Consider the following 19285-nt stretch of genomic DNA (forward strand, 5'->3'; position numbering starts at 1 on the left):
AGGCTGCAGAATCCAAAGGCCTGTACAAAGTTGGGGGCGGTGAGGCCACGTGGTGCATCAAAGCCAAGACAGCCCAAGCTGGGTGATGGCAGCCTGCAGTCAAATCAACAACAGAGGTGTTCCTTTCAGGAGATGGTATGTAATGTTGTGTCTGAGTGTCACTCAGTGTCTGGCGGGTAGTGGGCAGATGGCTCCAGGCCTAGGGTACTTTTGAAAATGTTAGGATCAGATTTGAGAACCCTGGATAGGGTGGGGTTGTGCCGAGGGTGAGGCACAGAGATGAGGGCTCCTCATTGCCAAGTCCTGCTACATTAAATCCCATCTCTGCTGTTTGGGTTTCAAGTGAGGCTGCTGGGTTGTGCCCCATTTTTATCCACCAGATTTTACCATATCATTTCTTGTTTCAACAAATGTTCACATCATAAACACACACACACACACATACACATGCATGGACAGACTCTACCTGACACCCCCAATCATGTCCGGTGGCCTATGTGACAGCAGCTGTGAAGGAGTGAATGCCCAACGGGCTCCCCAGCCCCTGGGAATTGGAGCTCCTCTCTTCTCTTGGACAGGCATGAAACCCAGAGTGTGAGATCCCAGCCCCTCTTGAAGAAGCAGCGACATGGAGCTGAGCATCCCTCCCCACTGAGTTGGGGCCCAGCTTAGGAGAACAGAGGCATCGTGGGGAGAGGGGTGGTTCCTAGGCCCTCGGGAATAGCTGCTGAGGCATCAGATCTAAAGCAAACCAGTCACACTAATATTAACAGCTTCCTCTGCTCTGTACCTATGGGTCCTACCTTGGCTGCCCTCCAAAGATGTGGGAAAAGGGCTATGGGGCTCCCAAATGTTATTTCCTACCTGAACCCTACCCCACCTGGGCTTCAAGAGTGCTTAAAGACACTGGCCGTCCGGACAACTCGAGGGCAATTAATTCACACAGCAGGCCCCGTCCAAGTACTTTTTCCTCTCCTGGCCTTGTATAGGGGACTATGTGAGTTAGGGGAAAAGAACATTTTGGTGTTCTTGCATGCTAGTTAGCCTCACTGATGTTAAAGAGCACATCCTATCTTTGTCCATTGGCCTTGTGATTCTTGGTGTTGCAATATCTTAGCAGGGCCTCCACGTGCTGTTGGGTTAAAGGGACAAATACGCTCCAACCCTCCGGATAGACTTCTCCCGCTGATATTATGTTGCAGTACATATCAAGGTCACCTTAGGAGGGGAGGAAAAAAAGCCCTCATCATACGAAAATGAACAGTTGCCTGTTGGAGGGGCTCTGTCTTGATGTGGAGTGGGGGTGCTTGGGAGCTGACTATACGTATATGGGTCTAAGAGCTTTTCTTAGGATCCAGAGAGTCTTTATCCACGTGTCTCTCCTCCCTTCCCCTCCATGTAAACATTGCCCAGTTGTCCTCAGATATGAAGACTGTGTGTGCTGCTGGGGGAAGAGAGACATTATTCTTTTCTCATTCCCGCAGTCATTTCCCCCATCGGGGTCAGAGCTGTCCACTGTGGAAAATTCACTCTTCGTTGGCTGAAGTCTATTGCAACCACTGGCACTGCCCCAAGAAGGCGGGTGTACAGCCTTATAGGGCTAAGTAAGATGCTAGCTCCCTTCCTCCACCACGCCACCACCACCACAACTGACAACCCCCAGTTCACCTGAGGCTGGTATAAGTGTTGAAAGTTACATTGTTGAAAAGCAGAAGCAAAAACAGTCAAGCGTGCCAGCATTTATTTCAGGCCCAGCGACCGAGAAACGGGAAAGCAGGGGCATGTGGCAGCGGAGGGGGCTTGATCGTCGTTCATGGGTCTGTGTCTGTGGGTCCCGTGGTCTCAGTATCCAAGTGTCTGGTATCCTCCCCTACAAAGGCAAAGCAGAGTGACAACTGGACCCTTGGGAACGCTGGGGGAAGTCAGGCATGGCCTGGGGGCTCTCTGGGTCCGGCAAGAAGGGGAGGCGCATTGGCTTGGCTGTGAGCAGTGAGAGAGGCAGAGGCTGGTTCCAAGCACTCACCTGAAGGACTTGGTGAAACATGCCAAGGCTCTCTGGAACCAGCTTCTCCAAGACCCTTGGGGACCAGCAGGCTCCCTGTGCAAGGCTGTGCCATTGGATGGGTTCTCCATGGTGTCAGACGAAACAACAAATTCCTCAGTGTCTTTAATCTGGCCTTTTACATTCTGCAAAAAAAAAAAAAAAATGGATAGCCTCATCCTAATGGTCCCTGCCTTCCTTGACATTCATTACCTCATTCAACAAGTATTATGTGCATCCCCGGCCCTCTTCCAGGTGCTAGGGATACAGCAGTGACCTCTACAGACCAAACCCCAGCCCCCTGGGGCTGACATTCCATGACAAGGGAGGGAAATTAGACTCACCAGGTCAGGAGGTGGAAGGAAGGGAGTGAAGATCATGCTTCCAGGAGAGTGTGATGTGCGGGTAGTGACCAACAGGACTTCCTTGAAGAAACCAGCTAAGCTCCTCACTCTCCTGGGTACAAAGAGGCTGAGGGCCTGGCCCCTCCATACCCCTCTGCAACCAGCCCCTCTGGCCCCGCCCTGTCTTTCCTCCCTCCTACAGCCCAGTGCATTGTGCTCAAGTAGTGGATACATTTCTGGTATGTGATATCCCCTCCATTCCTGTGTCTCTTACTCTCACCCCTCCAGTCTCTCTCTCTCTCTCTCTCTCTCTCTCTCTCTTTTTATTCTTTCTTTATTTTCTTTTCTGTCCTCTGAACTTTCCAGCAGGCTCACGCCAGGTTTCTGCTTGCTGAACAAAAAAAGCAGAGGTGTTCAGGCAGATGGTGAGTTGTCATTTGGTGGGGATCCCATAGACAGGAGTGTTCATGTGGGCCCTCCCCACATTTAGATTCATAGGATTATGTACATCAAAGCCCTGGGGAGGTGTATGGGTCCAAATGGATTATTAAAGCAAGGAGAGTGAGCTGGGTGATGGCACATCCACAGCAGAGGTTTTCCTCTCAGAGGGTTATGCGAGATGCCGTGTCTGTGAGACAGTCAGCATCCGACGGGTAGTGGACAGGTGGTTTGGGGCCTGGAGGGCTTGGAAAATGTGAGGGGCAGAGGGGAAGGGCCTGGGCTGGGCTAAGTTGAAAGCAGAACAACAAGAGGCGAGAGCTCCTTGTTGCCTGGTCCTGCTCTGTGAAATTCCATCTTCGACACTTGGTTTCAAGCAAAGCTACCTAGGTATGCCCCCTACTTACCACCCAGAACTATATGAGGGTCTGTGCCACTGACTTCAAGGCAGTGCCCTGCAAACAGTACCCAGAAGGGAAAGAGGAAGTGGGTGGCCTCAGAGTCTTTTATTTGGGTTTTGAAATAATAGTGTTGCTTAGGAAAGCATCTCTTATATAACTGTGAGGGTATGCGGCTGATCTTTTCTGAGAGGCTATCATGGGCCGTGGCCTGGGGTTATAGAAATGAATGAGACTCAGTGGCTGCTTCAAGCCATTCTGTGGGAGGGAAGCCAAGAAAAGGATAAATACCCCAATAGAGCGAGGTGGAAGGAAATTTACGTGAGTATGGGAGGACTGAGGAGGGGCAGACACCCGGCCTCCGGAGTTGGAATAGAATCTTGGAGATTTCCCAGAGGAGGCATGCCTGAAATGAGTAAGAAGTTGGCCAGGAAATCGAGAAAGGGGAAGTGAGTTTTTGCAACTGAAAATAGGTAGATCCAGGTTTCTGTTCTAGGGGTTAAGTAGAAGTCAATGTCAGTCACGAGATTCCAGTACAGGAGTAGAAAACGGTGCCACACAGAGATACCAAACCCTGGTTTTTGAGAAGCCAAAGTTTTTGTTTGTTGGTTCTTTTTTTTTTTTTAACTTTGGTAACAGTCCATCAATTATTTTTTCTTTATGACTCATACTTTTTGAATGAATGTCCTAAGATGTCTTTGCCTAACCTCATGACGCAAACGTTTGCTCCTATGTTTTCTTGTTGGTTTTCAATCTTACAATTTACACTTAGATCTATGATTTATTTTAAGTTAATTTTTGCATATAGTGTGAGGTACTGGAGTTTGTTTGTGGTTTCTTTTTCCATATGGAGATCCACTTTTCCAGCACCATTAGTCAATTATTAGTTAATTTAACTATCTTAGCACCTTTGTCACAAATCAACTTACCATATATGTGTAGATCTATTTCTGGGCTTTCTATCTTATCCATTGATCCCTATGTCTACTTTTATGGTAATACCACACTCTCATGATTATCATACCTTTATACTAAGTCAGGAAATTTGGTAGTGTAAGCCCTCTATCTTTGTTCTTTTCCAAATGGCTTTGGCTATTCTATGTCCTTTGCATTTCTGTGTAAGTTTCAGAAATAGCCTATAATTTTAATTATGATTATGGTGAATCTATAAATGAATTACTAGAGAATTGACATCTTGAAACTTTTTGAGTCTTCTGACCCACGAACATAGTATACCTCCATTTATTTAGGGCTTCTTTCGTTTCTCTCAGCAATATTTTATACTTATCTGCATACAAGTCTTGCACGTATTACGTTAAAATTCTCAATAGGTATTTCATTTATTTTACTGCTATTGTAAGTGACATTAAAAAAAAATTCCATCTCCAATTAGTTGTTCCTAGTATATTGAAATAGAAAGGCCTTTTCTATATTGACTTTCTGTCCTGCGACCTTGTTAAATAAGGTGATCTGGGAGGTGATTTTTTGTTTTTTTCTAGATTATTAAGTATTTTCCAGGTAGACTATCATGTCTTTTGAAAATAAAGACAGTCTTTGACTTCTTCCTTTTCTATCTGTATGCCTTTTATTTCATTTTCTTGTCGTATCTCATCAACTAGGACCACAAATATAATGTTAACTAGACATGGTGAGAGTGGACAGTCTGCCATATTCCTAATCTCATGGGAGAAGCATTCAGTTTTTCACCATTAGGTGTGACATCAGCAGCAGGGTTTTGGTAGAAGCACTTTGTAAGGTTGAGGATGTTTTCCTTGTGTTCTTAAGTTATCAGATGTTTTTATCATGAATGGATGTTTTATATTATCAAATGACTTTTCTGTCATATATTGTGATAATCACTGTTTTTCTTTCATTCCCTTAATATAGCAACATACGTTGTTGCATTTTCTTTAATGTTAAAATGACTTTGCTTTGCTAGGATAAACTCTGCTAGGTCATGGATTATACTTTTCATATACCATTGGATTCAAATTTCTAAAATTTTATTAGGGAGTTTTACATCTATGTTCATCAGGGGTATTTGTCTCTAGTGGTTTTTTCCCCCTTGTATTCTGTTTTTCTATCTCTTGTGTAAAAGTAATGTTGCCCTCATAAAATGAATTGGCAAGAGTTCCTCCTGTATTTTCTGGAAATGTTTCTGTAGGACTGCTACTATTTTTTTTTTTAAATGTGTGATACTGTTGTAGTGGGGGAAAACTTTTCCCTTCATCCCTTCTAGGTTCTTTGACTGACCTAATAATTAAATTTCCACAAGACAGGTTAACAGGAGAAAAACAAATTTAATTTCATACGTATGGGAACCCCGAAAATAGGATGCTTCCCGACAGTCAGGCAATGGAGGTTTATATGCCATTCTGAGCTAAGGAGAAGGGGGTAGGAGTCTGGGACTTCAAAGGAGAGGAAGACAATTCACAGGAAGATGGGAGGAGCAAATAGTATGGTAAGCAAATGTTTGCCATGCCATGCAGTTAAGTCTTTCTGATGCAAAAAAAGTAATCTTTGGTAATAGCTCTCTTCCTGGTACAGGCTCCCTATCTAAATACTTTTAGGCAGTTAAGGAGGAGGTAAAAAGCTCTTCTTGAGTCTGTTGGGCCTTGATTGTCTTCAGCTCAAAATAACCCACATGCTAAAGTGGCACATTCTGGGGTGGCCTGCCCTGAACCCCATCGGTTTGCCCCTCTGAAACTTCCCTGGAAGTTTCACATATTAGAAGCTGAGCTGGTAGATTGCGCCATTATTTCATTGAATTAATCTCTTAGTCTTGAAAATAGGTCAGTTCTGTTAAACAGTTGTGTCTCATTTTAGGAGAGGGGGATGCAGCTGGGCTCCCAGTGTTAGGCCTATATTGTGTGAGAAATCAGGTATTTAATGAGGCATTCCTGTGGAAATAAGAGAAAAACAATGATTAACCCTTGGAGCAAATTATAAACCCAGTGTCCGAGTCCTGAGAGCTGCCAGTCGAGGAGATTTCTAGATCAGGTTCGAAGCATCTTCAGATGGAGTGAGAGCAGGCAGTGGCAATCTGACATATTTTCCTGGTTTGCAGTTTGAAGGTCTCTGATGATGTCATTGAGTAAACTTTCTGCGTGGCCCATACAGCAACAGGCACAAAGAAGACTGTCTAAACATGAGCTATTGTGACGATTTCTCTGAAGATTATATCACGTCATCAAGCTTCAGTTTGCAGGGCTTCAGGAAAAAGGACAGTTTTAGTTCTCAATGATTCCAAGTCAAAAGTATGGGAGAAAATTGGAAACATTAGTTTGGAGATTTGTAGTCAGATATTTGAGGAAACTAGAATTCAGGACCCAGTCCAGCTTACAGGTAAATAACAAAACCTCAAAGACAATTAACAGAACTAGAATCTGATATCCACGTATGTATTACAGTTTCTACTGAAAGATAATTTTTCTCTCTGCAATCACCCCCATGTCTACCAAAGATAACTGCAGTGAAACTAATTTGTTTGCAAAATAAGTCTAGTCTTATTAAATTTGGCCTGGTTATTTACATAAGTGCAGCAAGAATAGCGATCTACCGTGTAGACTCCTTTAAGTCTGCTTTGCTGGAACTTTTCATATGGAATCTCAGATTAAACTTTTAAAAGCCTCTTGAGTCTAAGAAGCCAAGCCAAGGACTTGACATCAGACTTCACCTGAAATACCTATAGACTTAGGTGAATTCCTCTTTTTTCGGGGTCCCCCAAGTAGCCTGGGGTTCCTGGGCCTGCCAGGAAGTGACCTTCTTTACTTACCTGGTAAGGCTGCTGGAAAACCTGTAAGCAAGGTACCAGGCTGATTTTCCAAGGGGGTTTATTGACTCCATAAAGTCAACCTTAGTTTGTTAAAGTGGTCTGGTCATATCTGAGTCTATGTATGTCTCTCTCAAAGAAGACGTTCCAGTCAAAGCCTTGGTAACATAACCAACGTTTCCAATTGTGTCTTATTACAAGGAAAACAGATTCTTATTGAACTTATGCAAATAACTATACTGCCACGAAAATAAGAACACTCACTAAGAGTTTCTGAGTTCTGGAGAGATCAGGTAGGGAGAAAAAGTCATCGTTTCATCTTTGTTCACAAAGATATACTTTACCAAATTGTTGTAAGTCATAGGTAGCTTAAGAAAAGGTTTCTTTAAATCTGAAAAAAAAAGCCAAAGCATTAAAGAACCAACAATGTTCCCAGAAAAGTCATAAAAATTATAATCATCATTAGTTCATTCAGTCCCATGTGATTAGTTCTTGTTGATCTTGATATTTTGTCAACAGTTTTATGAACCCAGTTTTTCCATTAGTGTTCTGTAAATTCTCATCCAGTTCAATGGTATGATATTAAAGTTATCAGAAACCTGTAATCAGAGTTCTTTCCGTTAAGTCTCACTGAAGATGAAGCACTGTTGCAAAAGCATCAGAGTAAAGCAATAACTGTAAATGACAAAAGACTTAAAATGGTGATGGTTAAGGATCTGATGAGAGTTCATTAAAATACAGTTGACAAGGAAATCGGGTTATTTCTGTGACATACAACATTTTAAGATAACAACTAGAATTATGACTGATAACACTATACCAAGATGTATCAGATTTCTAGGAATTTCATACAATTTCTGGAACGCTTACATTAATAACATATATCCACACAAATGTAATCTAAGAAAGTTTAGCATCACTTATTGGACAGTGCTTCCCATGTAATTTAACGTACCAAATAAGCGTAATTAGTGTAACATGTCTCTTTTCATAAGGAGAGAGAACAAGTCTTTTGAGATGTTTCAGGGGCCCTCTGGAAAAATCCCAAAGTTAGTTTGAGGTAAAAAAGACTCCATTTAGAATTTGATTTGAGGAAGTTTGTCAAAAATATCAAAAGATTTGGACATTTGACTAAACGGGATCACAGATTATTATGAAGCGATACTTAATTATCTCTTTAACCAAGGTGACAATGAAAGATTTCAAGGAGAATTACAGAAGGTTACATAGTTGTGAGCAAAACTTAGCTCTTTTCACATTAAGAAGACTCAGTTTTCCTAAGTAATCAAAGACCTGACAATAAAGATAATGCGGAGCACAGGAAATTATTTTGGTGAAACACAGAATTTTACTTTCTAGGCAGATTACATAAAAGGTAAAGAACCTTTCACAATCTCTTATCAGGAGCAGACCAACAGTCCAAGAAAACTTTGTCCTTTTGTCAGATGAAAGAAAATTAAGTTTTAGTTTTACATAAATACACTACTGATTTTAAACCTTAATTTTGTAGCTCTTTTAACAGTCATTCAATTTTAGCCAATGTTACCACACAAGGTAAGATGCTCTCTCTCTCACCCTTTCCAACTTTCTATTTGATTTGTCCTTTATTTTCCTCTTTCCCATTTTGAAATAACAAGCTTTTACTTTGGGACAAATTTACTTTCCTTTCCCTTAGAAGAGATGCGTCCTCATAGCTCGTATCTTTTCATACCCCAAAACACATCCTACCTTCCTTGCATACAGAGTTATTTCCCTGATTATTTTTGGTAGTTTTGATTACATATATTAACTAACATTCTTAGACCTTAGAAACCTTAATTTCTGGTGAAAACTAAGAAGTAAACAATCATGAACTGTCTGTTACACTAGTATTCTTTAGATTGGCACATTTGTGAATACATTTCATAATTTCTGGAAGCACATGCTTCTTCATAGTACAATCTTTTAACATGGCACAAGACATGTTTACGAAGAGACCCAAATTTATCTTTAGTTTCTCTGCAAAAGAAAGCCAAAAGCAGATAAACCCATAATCAGTAATTAATGTTTCACTATTTTATATTATTTGGAAATGATCTAGATATTCAATAAATTTCCTTTATTTAACTTAACTTGGCAAAACTCTAAAGCTTCAAGTTACGGAAAAGACTTTGGAAGCTATTTTTAAGTATACGTACTGTAAAACATAATTATTGCACCTAAAATCTCATCCCACTTACGTCTATCTAACTCACTTGTTTTTAATAATTATGTTTAGACTACCCATGAAAATTTTATGAGACATTAGACAAAGTCAACCATCATCCAAATTTATTTTTCTTACTGACGAATTTTGCAACAGAGATAACGTGAACTTATTTGACTAATAAACGCAGGTAGAATAGAAGTTGTCTGTCTGCATCAATTTTTTTTATTGAGGTCATAATAATTTATAACATCGTAAAATTTCAGTTGTACGTTATTTGTCTGTCATGATATATGTGTGCCCCTTTACCCCTTATGCACACCCCCAACCCCCTTCTCCTCTGGTAACCACTAATCTGTTCTCCTTGTCCTTGTGTTTATCTTCCACGTATGAGTGAAATCATATGGTGTTTGTCTTTCTCTGTCTGGCTTATCTCGCTTAACATAATACCCTCAAGTTCCATCTATGCAAATGGGATGATTTTGTCTTTTTTTTTATGGCTGATTAGTATTCCATTGTATATATATATACCACATCTTCTTTAACCATTCATCAGTGGATGGGCACCTGGGTTGCTTCCACGTCTTCACTATTGTGAATAATGCTGCAATGAACATAGGGGTGTGTAAGTCTCTTTGAATTTCTGATTTCAAGTTCTTTGGATAAATACCCAGCAGTGGAATAGCTGGGTCGTATGGCATTTCTATTTTTAATTTTTTGAGAAATCTCCATACTGTTTTCCATAGTGGCTGCACAAGTTCGCATTCCCACAAGCAGTGTATGAGGGTTCCCTTTTCTCCACATTCTCTCCAACATTTGTTATTTTTTGTCGTGGTGATTATAGGCATTCTAATAGGTGTAAGGTAATATCTCAATGTGGTTTTGATTTGCATTTGCCTGATTATTAGTGCTGTTGAACATCTTTTCATGTGTCTGTTGGCCATCTGTATATCTTCTTTGGAAAAATGTCTCTTTATATCCTCTGCCCATTTTGTGATCAGGTTGTTTGTTTTTCTGTTGTTCAGTTGTGTGAGTTCTTTATATATTTTGGAGATTAACCCCGTTGTTGGATATGTGATTTGCAAATATTTTCTCCCAGTTGGTGGTTTGTCTTTTTGTTTTGTTCTTGGTTTCCTTTGCCTTGCAGGAGGTCTTTAGTCGGACAAAGTCCCATTTGTTTATTTTTTCTTTTGTTTCCCTTGCCCGAGTAGACATGGTATTCAAAAATATCCTTCTAAGACAAATGTCAAAGAGTATACTGCCTATATTTTCGTCTGGAGCTTTATGGTTTCACATCTTACCTTCAAGTCTTTAATCCATTTTGAGTTAATTTTTGTGTATGGCTAAAGATAATAGTCTACTTTCATTCTTTTGCATGTGGATTTCCAGTTTGCCCAACACCACTTGGTGAAGAGACTTTCCTGTCTCCATTGTATGTTCTTGGCTCCTTTGTCGAAGATTTAGCTGTCCATAGATGTGTGGTTCTATTTCTGGGCTTTCAATTCTGTTCCACTGATCTGTGTGTCTGTTTTTGTACCAGTACCATGCTGTTTTGATTACTGTAGCTCTGTAGTATGTTTTGAAGTCAGGGATTGTGATGCCTCCAGCTTTGTTCTTTTTTCTCAAGATTGCTTTAGCTATTCAGGTTCTTTTGTTGTCCCATATGAATTTCAGGATTCTTTGTTCTATTTCTGTGAAGAATGTCATTGGGATTCTGACTGGGATTGCATTGAAACTGTAGATTACTTTAGGTACTATGGACATTTTAACTATGTTTATTCTTCCCATCCATGAGCATGAAATATCTTTCCATTTCTTTATGTCATCATCAATTTCTTTCAATAATGTCTTATAGTTTTCATTATATAGGTCTTTCACCTCCCTGGTTAAATTTATTCCTAGATATCTTATTCTTTTTGTTGTGGTTGTAAGTGGGATTTTATTCTTGAGTTCTCCATCTGCTAGTTTGTTATTCGAGTCTAGAAATGCAACTGATTTTTGTAAGTTAATTTTGTACCCTGCAATTTTGCTGTAGTTGTTGATTATTTCTAATAGTTTTTCTGATGGATTCTTTAGGGTTTTCTCTATACAAAATCATGTCATCTGCAAATAGCGAGAGTTTCACTTCTTCCTTGCCAATTTGGATAGCTTTTCTTTCTTTTTCTTGCCTAATTGTGCTGGCCAAAATCTCCAGTTGTACGATGTTTAATAAGAGTGGTGAGAGTGGGCACTCGTTTTTTCCTGTTCTCAGAGGGATGGCTTTCAGTTTTTCCCCATTGAGTTTGATGTTGGCTGTGGGTTTGTCATATATGGCCTTTATGATGTTGAGGTACTTCCCTTCTATACCCATTTTATTGAGTGTTTTTATCATAAATGGTTGTTGGATCTTGTCAAATACTTTCTCTGCATCGATTGAGATGATCATGTGGTTTTTATTCCTCATTTTGTTAATGTGGTGTATCACCTTGATTGATTTGCAGACGTTGAACCATCCCTGCATTCCTGGTATAAATCCCACTTGATCATTGTGTATGATCCTTTTGATGTATTGCTGTATTCAGTTTCCCAACATTTTGTTGAGGAATTTTGCATCTATGTTCATCAGCGATATTGGCCTATGGTTTTCCTTCTTTGTGTTGTCCTTGTCTGGCTTTGGGGTCAGGGTGATGTTGGCCTCGTAAAATGTGTTAGGAAGTGTTCTGTCTTCTTCAGTTTTTTCAAATAGTTTGAGAAGGATAGGATAGGTACTAAATCTTTGAATGTTTGGTAGAATTCTCGAGAGAGGCCATCTGGTCCTGGACTTTTATTTTCTGGGGGGTTTTTGACTACTGTTTCAATCTCTTTACTTGTGATTGGTCTATTGAGATTCCCTATTTCTTCTTGATTCAGTTTTGTTTGTTCTTCTTTTTCTAGTTCTTTTAGGTGTAGTTTAAGTTCGCTTATTTGAGATTTTTCTTGTTTGTTAAGGTGGGCCTGTATTGCTATGAATTTCCCTCTTAGAAACGCTTTTGCTGCACCCCATATGAATTGGTATGGTGTTTTCTCATTTTCATCTGTCTTCAGGCATTCTTTGATTTCTCCTTTAATTTCTTCAGTGATGCATTTCTTGTTCAATAGCATGCTGTTTAGTCTCCACGTTTGTTGTTTTCCCTGCTTTTTTTCGTGCAGTTGATTTCTAGTTTCATAGCATTATGGTTGGAAAAGATGCTTGATATGATTTCAATCTTCTTAAATTTATTGAGGCTTGCCTTGTTTCCCAACATATGGTCTATTTTTTAGAATGTTCCATGTGCACTTGAGAAGAATGTGTATTCTGATGATTTTGGATGGAGTGTTCTATACGTATCTATTAAGTCCATTTGGTCTAGTTTCTCATTTAGTTCCACTATTTCCTTGTTGACTTTCTGTCTGGTTGATCTATCCATTGATGAAAGTGGAGTGTTAAGGTCTCCTACTATTATTGTGTTGCTTTTAATGTCTCCTTTTAGGTCAATTAATAGTTGCTTTATGTACTTTGGTACTCCTGTGCTAGGTGCATATATATTTATAAGCGTTATGTCCTCTTGGTGGAGCGTCCCTTTTATCATTATATACTGCCCCTCTCTGTCTCTCATTGTCTTTTTTATCTCGAAGTCTGCTTTGTCTGGTATAAGTATGGCAACATCTGCTTTCTTTTGTTTGCCATTAGCTTGGGGTATCATCTTCCATCCCTTCACTCTGAGCCTGTGTTTGTCTTTAGAGCTGAGATGTGTTTCCTGAAGGCAGCATAATGTTGAGTCTTGTTTTTTAATCCATCCAGCTGCTCTGTGTCTTTTGATTGGGGAATTCAGTTGATTTACATTTAGAGTGATTATTGATATATGAGGGCTTAACGCTGCCATTTTATCGCTTGTTTTCCAGTTGTTCTCTACGTCCCTTGTTTCTCATCCCATGTATTTTGGGCTCCAAATTCAGTGTGGTGGCTCTCTTTGATGGTTTTCTCCATTTTCTCTTTATTTATCATAGGTGTCTCTCTTCTGGATTTTTGTTTAGTGGTTACCGTGATGTTTGTATGAAATATCTCATAGATGAGATAGCCTATTTTCTGACATCCTCTTATCTCCATTAGCCTAGGCAGGTTCCATCTCTTTCCCCTTCCCCTTCTAAGTTGTTATCGTCACAGCTTATTCCATGTTGTGTTGTGAGTTTGTGGTTAAAATGAAGTGATTTTATTTATTTTTTATGTTTTCCTTCCCTTTATCTTGAGAGTTGTAGTTAAGTGTTTGATAATATGTTTTGATAGAGAGTTGTAATTTTATGATCTTGCCTGCCTATTTATCTCCTTGCCCCACTCTTTGTAACCCCTTTCTTCTTTTTTTTACAGGTATGAGGACCTTCATGATCGTATCTTGTAGTGGGGGTCTTGTGGCAATGAACTCCCTCAGCTTTTGTTTATCTGGGAAAGTTTTTATTTCTCCATCGTATCTGAAGGATATTTTCACTGGATAGAGTATTTTTGGCTGAAAGATTTTGTCTTTCAGAATTTTGAACGTACCATTTGACTCTCTCCTAGCCTGTAAATTTTCTGCTGAGAAATCTGCTGAAAGCCTCACCGGGCTTCCTTTGTAGGTTATTTTCTTCTGCCTTGCTGCCCTTAATAGTTTTTCTTTGTCATTGGCTTTTGCCAGTTTTACTAATACATGCCTTGGAGAAGATCTTTTTACGTTGATGTAATAAGAAGTTCTATGGGCTTCATTTGCATGTAATTCCAGCTCCTTCTCCAGGTTTGGGAAGTTCTCAGCTATTATTTCTTTGAACAAGCTCTCTGCTCCTTTCTCCCTCTCTTCTCCCTCTGGAATACCTGTAATCCTTATGTTGCACTTCCTAATTGAGTCAGATATATCTCTGAGAATTTCCTCATTTCTTTTTAGTCTTAGTTCTCTCTCCTCCTTCATCTGAAGCATTTCTGTGTTCCTATTCTCTAGATTGCTAATTCTATCCTGCATAATGTCAGCTCTGCTATTTAAGGATTCCATATTTTTCTTTATTTCATCCATTGTGCTTTTCATCTCCAACATTTCTCATTGGTTTTTCATTATACTTTCAATCTCTTTTGTGAAGAATTCCCTCTGTTCATTAATTTTGTTCCTGATTTCATTGAACTGTCTTTCTGAGTTCTCTTGTGATTCATTGAGTTTCTTTATGATAGCTATTTTGAATTCTCTGTCATTTAGATTGTAGATTTCTGTGCCTTCAGGATTAATTTCTGGGTGTTTGTCTTTTTCCTTCTGGTCTAGAGTGTTAATGTATTTCCTCATACTACTTGACGGAGTGGATTTGTGCCATTGCATAGTGATAGTATCTGGTCACAGCTTCCACCAGCCACCACTGAGGTGGGGGCAGGAGCCATGTATTCTGAGCCCACCACAATCCCAGTAAGCTGTGCCTGTCCAAGCCTAGGCCTCTCCTTGGGACCATAGCAACCCTTTGGGCTCTCCCACCAAATGGGAATGTAATCACACGGGGGCTCAGGCTGCTGCCGCCTGCTTGCACAATCCCACTGAGACGTGCTCCCCCATTCAGGGCCACAGTGGTACTACGGGTGCTCACAGCAGCTGGAAGCTCATTCGCCCTGGTGAGCAGATCCACCACCGTCTCCTCCTAGGTGGCACCAGGTTTTGTGCTTTGTGGGCGGGGCCTCCCCACTGGGTCTGAGCCAGAGACACTCCCTGGGACAGTGATGGGACTGTGGGCTCTCCCACTAGTCCAGAGAGTGATCACGCAGGGGCTCAGGGCTGCTGCCGCCTGCTCCCGCAGTCCCACCGAGACGCACTTCCCCATTCGGGGGCACAGCTGTACTATCGGCATTTGTGGCAGCTGGGAGCTCATTCACCAGGGCGTGCATGTCTGCTGCCATCTGCTCCTATGTCGCACCAGCTGTTCTGCTTGATGAGTTGGGCCTCCCCACTGGATCTGAGCCTCAGCCACTCCCTGTAGACCATGCAGCACTGTGGGCTCTCCCACTGGATGCGGAAGCGGTCACACAGGGGCTCAGGGCTGCCATCACCTATTCCCACAGTCATGCCAAGTCACGCTACCACCCTCAGGGCCACAGTGGTGTTATGAGTGCTCCAGTTGGGAGAGCAGTTGCACATGTGTACTGGGCTGCCTGGAGGCCAGAGAGTGCTCACCTATCTCCAGCACCTCTCTGGGGGGTAGTACATCCACCTTCAGATATATAGCTGCACGGGTGCTGTGTGGGTATCCTCCGCTGATCAATGAATGTCCATTTAGTTGTAGTTTGAAGGGGGAGATGCAAAGAGAACAGCTCACTCTGCTATGTTGCTGACATCACCTCCGTCTGCATTAATTTTGATGCTGATAACTCTAAAGACATGTCTATTTTAATTAAACCAACATACGTAAACTGGCTTTAATGCCAAACATTTTTCCAGATCACGTGAACCTGAAAAAGCATTTGGGTTAGTTTCTGTTACATTTCTGAGAATTTTAGGAATACTTAATCTATAAGCAATTAATTTTATGCCAGTTAAATGGAGCCCTTTTACAAGTTAATTTTGGCAATACCATCTGAAGGTAGGAAACACCATACTTTTACAACACATATACACAGACACACGTAAACATATAGACAGATGCAAACAGAGACCTTATAGCTTTCATTTTAAAATTTTAGTCATGAGACAGGTATGATAATGCAAAACTCACTAGTTCATAAAAAAACAGTTGGAATACATTAAGTTTAATCTACTCAGATGGCTAAAGCTCATTCTATTAATATTTGTGGAGAGGACATTTAATATTATTATTATTCCAAATACCTCCTTTTCTGACGAGAAACATCTCCCTAAAGTTTGCATTTCAAAGAATGGCTCTTAGGACCTAGAGAAGATGGGGATGGAAAATCTACACCACAAATGCACTGAGAAAGGGAGAAAATATTCGAGTTTTCTCCAGATGACGTTTTGGGGGCATATTTGCCTGTTATCAGAATTACAGAGTAATTACTATTAAATTTTTTTTCTTTTCTTAAGTGCAGGACAGTTCTGTTTCCAACATCCTGATCTTTTACACTATCTGCAAGCATTTTGAGAGGAATAGGTGAGGTTTGGGATTTGGTAGAGCTAGATGGGATTTGAATTGCTTCTAGAGTCACATTTCTGGTCTTGTAGAGAGTTGCAACACAAAGGCAGCTGTTTCCAATTCCTCAAAGAACTGAGTGGTAGCCTGAATATCAAGAGACTGACCTGCCTATCCAACTAAGCTTTCTTTTTTATATCAGGGAGATTTCTAACTAAGATGTAAATCAAAAGATTTCTATGCTTTAGAACTTCAGGGTTTGATTCAGTGTGCCTTTAAAAAAATCTGTATAAAGCGTTCAACAAAGGCTTTCTTTCCGAGTGCACAATTTAACCTCAGACCAATTCACTTGAAGGGAGAAAACCTCTACTATTGCACTTAATATCCCTCTGAATATCAGCCTCCAGCTGAACCATTTCATGGTCATTTGTAAGAGGGCCTTGGAGAGGTTCTGGCCACCTGTTTCCCCTGTGAGTGAGGTTTTCTCCAGGGGGCCACATGGCTTGTCTGATAATCATAGTATAATCATGGGTGGGAAGAGCATCCTTTAACAGCCAGTCTAAGTCCCTGTGAGTGGGGTTGTGAATGACCACTAGTCTTTCTAACACCCCTGTAAATTTGGTAGGATCTTCTGAAAGTGGAGGTAAAAGGGCTTTATAATTTAAAAGAACTTCTGCTGTCCAGAGGACACGAATTCTTTGGGTGGAAGTCTAGAATATATCTGCAAAGCACATTGCATAGGAAGGGCTATAGCTGGCGGAGCCTGATTATAGAGCCCTGCAAAGCGAGTCTTCCTGTCTGTCTTAGGTGCTTCTGCTAAATTTGCTTCCTGGCTTTCAGCAGTTACATGAGTAACCTGTGTACTCTGGGTGTAGAGATTAACTGGAGTGCGCTCTGTAAATCTTATAGGGAAAGGGGAGCAAAAACAGGCAGCTGGGTGTTTAAGGAATTTTCTGGAGAGGTTGGAGGCGTTTTCGGATCTAAGTGAATTTGCTGAGGCGATGGGGCCGGATTTTGAGAGGGGGCTTTAGACTAGGGGCCCAGAGATCCAAAAGATCTTCTGGAGGGTCAGGGACAGAGAGTTAGGGATAAAGGGGTGTATAAGAAACTGGAGAAGGGGAATTTACGTTAGATATAAATTTAAATTTTTGTTCTAAGTCTAATTTCTGTTCTTCCATCTTATTAAGGGAGTCCCTAAGGCTTGCCGTTATACTCCTTTGTCTTTACTTTTCAATTTGGTCTTTCCATAGGTACCAATAGGACAGTTGTTTAGGATGAGAGCTCTCTAAAATAATTTTCTTTCAAATGTAGCCAATTCAAAGGATCCATCATCTGGCCATTGATGAGTAGGATCTTATATTAATCTCAATAGTGACTCAAGCCAATAAGCCTTTTTATGGCTTAACCATGGACACAAGAGGTGTCCCAAAAGAGGTTGTAAAAGATGTGGACCTTACAAGATCCAGAAATTTCACTCCCAGAGTTAGCCTAAGAAAGCAAAGACCTTCGTTGCTACAGGCAGTAAGAATTGTGTAGACAAAACAGTATCTCCAGTTTCTCATGGGAATGCGAGACACCTCCAGACACAAACCTGATAATCTGTGACACTGGGAAGGCACTACTGGAATGAGACTTTTCTGGCACTAACAAAGCAACAAGGATTGAGACGACAAAGGCCCCTTATGGACTGGGATCCCTTATGACAAACTCCCCTAGAGCTGGCATGGCCAGACAAAAAAGAATGCTGATTGTGACTTCAGGTCTCAGAATCCCAGTCTATTCGACTGGCCACCAGATGCATACTGGTATATGCACCTTCTGGAAGGGGAAGACCAGAGGGAATATTCTCACTGGTCACAAATTCAAGCTCTCAGGGCATAGAATAAGATAAAAGGAAAACCTCATCAGACCTATGGTTCTCCTCCTTATGACAAATGACACAAAAGATAGAGACAAAAGAAAACAGTGACCATCTCTGGGAGGAAGAGGATCAATAGAAAACAAGAGGAATCATAACAAATTTTTTACCAAAGTCGCTATACGCAAGAAACTTGTTCACACAAATATTTTCTACCACTAATCTAAATTTAGAAAAAGAAAAGGACTCTCACCACACTCACTTCCATCAGACCCCGCAGAGATCTGGGAGACTGACATGGTAAGAAATTTTACCTTCTGCTGGCTTGTTTCAGAGGTCCCAGGATCTCTCAGCTGCAGCAGCCATAGAGCAAGCAGTGTCCAGCCAGTGAAGAGCCCCACATTGGGTGCCAAAACTGTGGAGCAGGAAAACTTTTTTCTTCTTCCCTTCTAGGTTCTTTGACTGGCCTAATAACTAAATTGGCATAAACAAATTAACAGGAGTAAAACAAATTTAACTTCATATGTACAGGAACCCCAAAGATATGAGGCTCCCTGGAAGTCATGCAATTGAGGTTAGTATGCCATCCTAAGCTAAGGAGAAGTGGGGAGGAGTCTGGGACTTCAAAGGGAAGGAAGACAATTCACAGGAAGATGGGAAGAGCAAATGTTTGGTAAATAAATGTTTGCCATGCCATGTGGTTAAGTCTTTCTGATGCAAAAAATGTTATCATTGGTAACAGCTCTCTTCCTGGTACAGGCTCCCTATCTACATTCTTTTAGGCAGTTAAGGGGGAGGTAAAAAGCTCTTTTTGGGCATACTGGGCCTTGATCATCTTCACCTCGAAATAATCTGCATGCCAAAGTGGCAGATTCTGGGGTGGCTTGTCCTGAAACTCAACACTATTCACCAGTGAAGCCATCTAGACCTGAATTTTTCTTTATGGGAAAATTTTAAATTACAAATTCAATTTAAAAATCTTATAATAAATCACCATGGTGGCGTGAGACGCTCCCTTTGTCTCTCCCCTTCAATCTACCACGAGTAAAATACCCATGACTCAAGAAAGGCTACATTGCTCAGCACACAAGGATGCCAGAGAGAGCCACACATTGGTACATATGAAGGTGGGTGGATTGGAGCACATAGAGGAGGCGAACCAGGGGAAT

At 40.9% G+C, this 19285-nt stretch overlaps 1 protein-coding gene across 1 annotated transcript; it reads right to left on the reverse strand.

Moving 5' to 3' along the window:
- Positions 1-1693: 1693 nt before the first annotated feature.
- LOC131400288 (protein FAM236D-like) lies at positions 1694-2429 on the reverse strand. Its single transcript, XM_058535080.1, is given in 4 exon segments — positions 1694-1843; positions 1846-1870; positions 2024-2187; positions 2386-2429. Coding segments are annotated over 4 exon segments (375 nt in total). The 5' UTR covers positions 2422-2429.
- Between the last annotated feature and the right edge of the window lie 16856 nt (positions 2430-19285).

Source organism: Diceros bicornis, chromosome X, assembly GCF_020826845.1.
Source record: "Diceros bicornis minor isolate mBicDic1 chromosome X, mDicBic1.mat.cur, whole genome shotgun sequence".
NCBI classification, from domain to species: domain Eukaryota; kingdom Metazoa; phylum Chordata; class Mammalia; order Perissodactyla; family Rhinocerotidae; genus Diceros; species Diceros bicornis.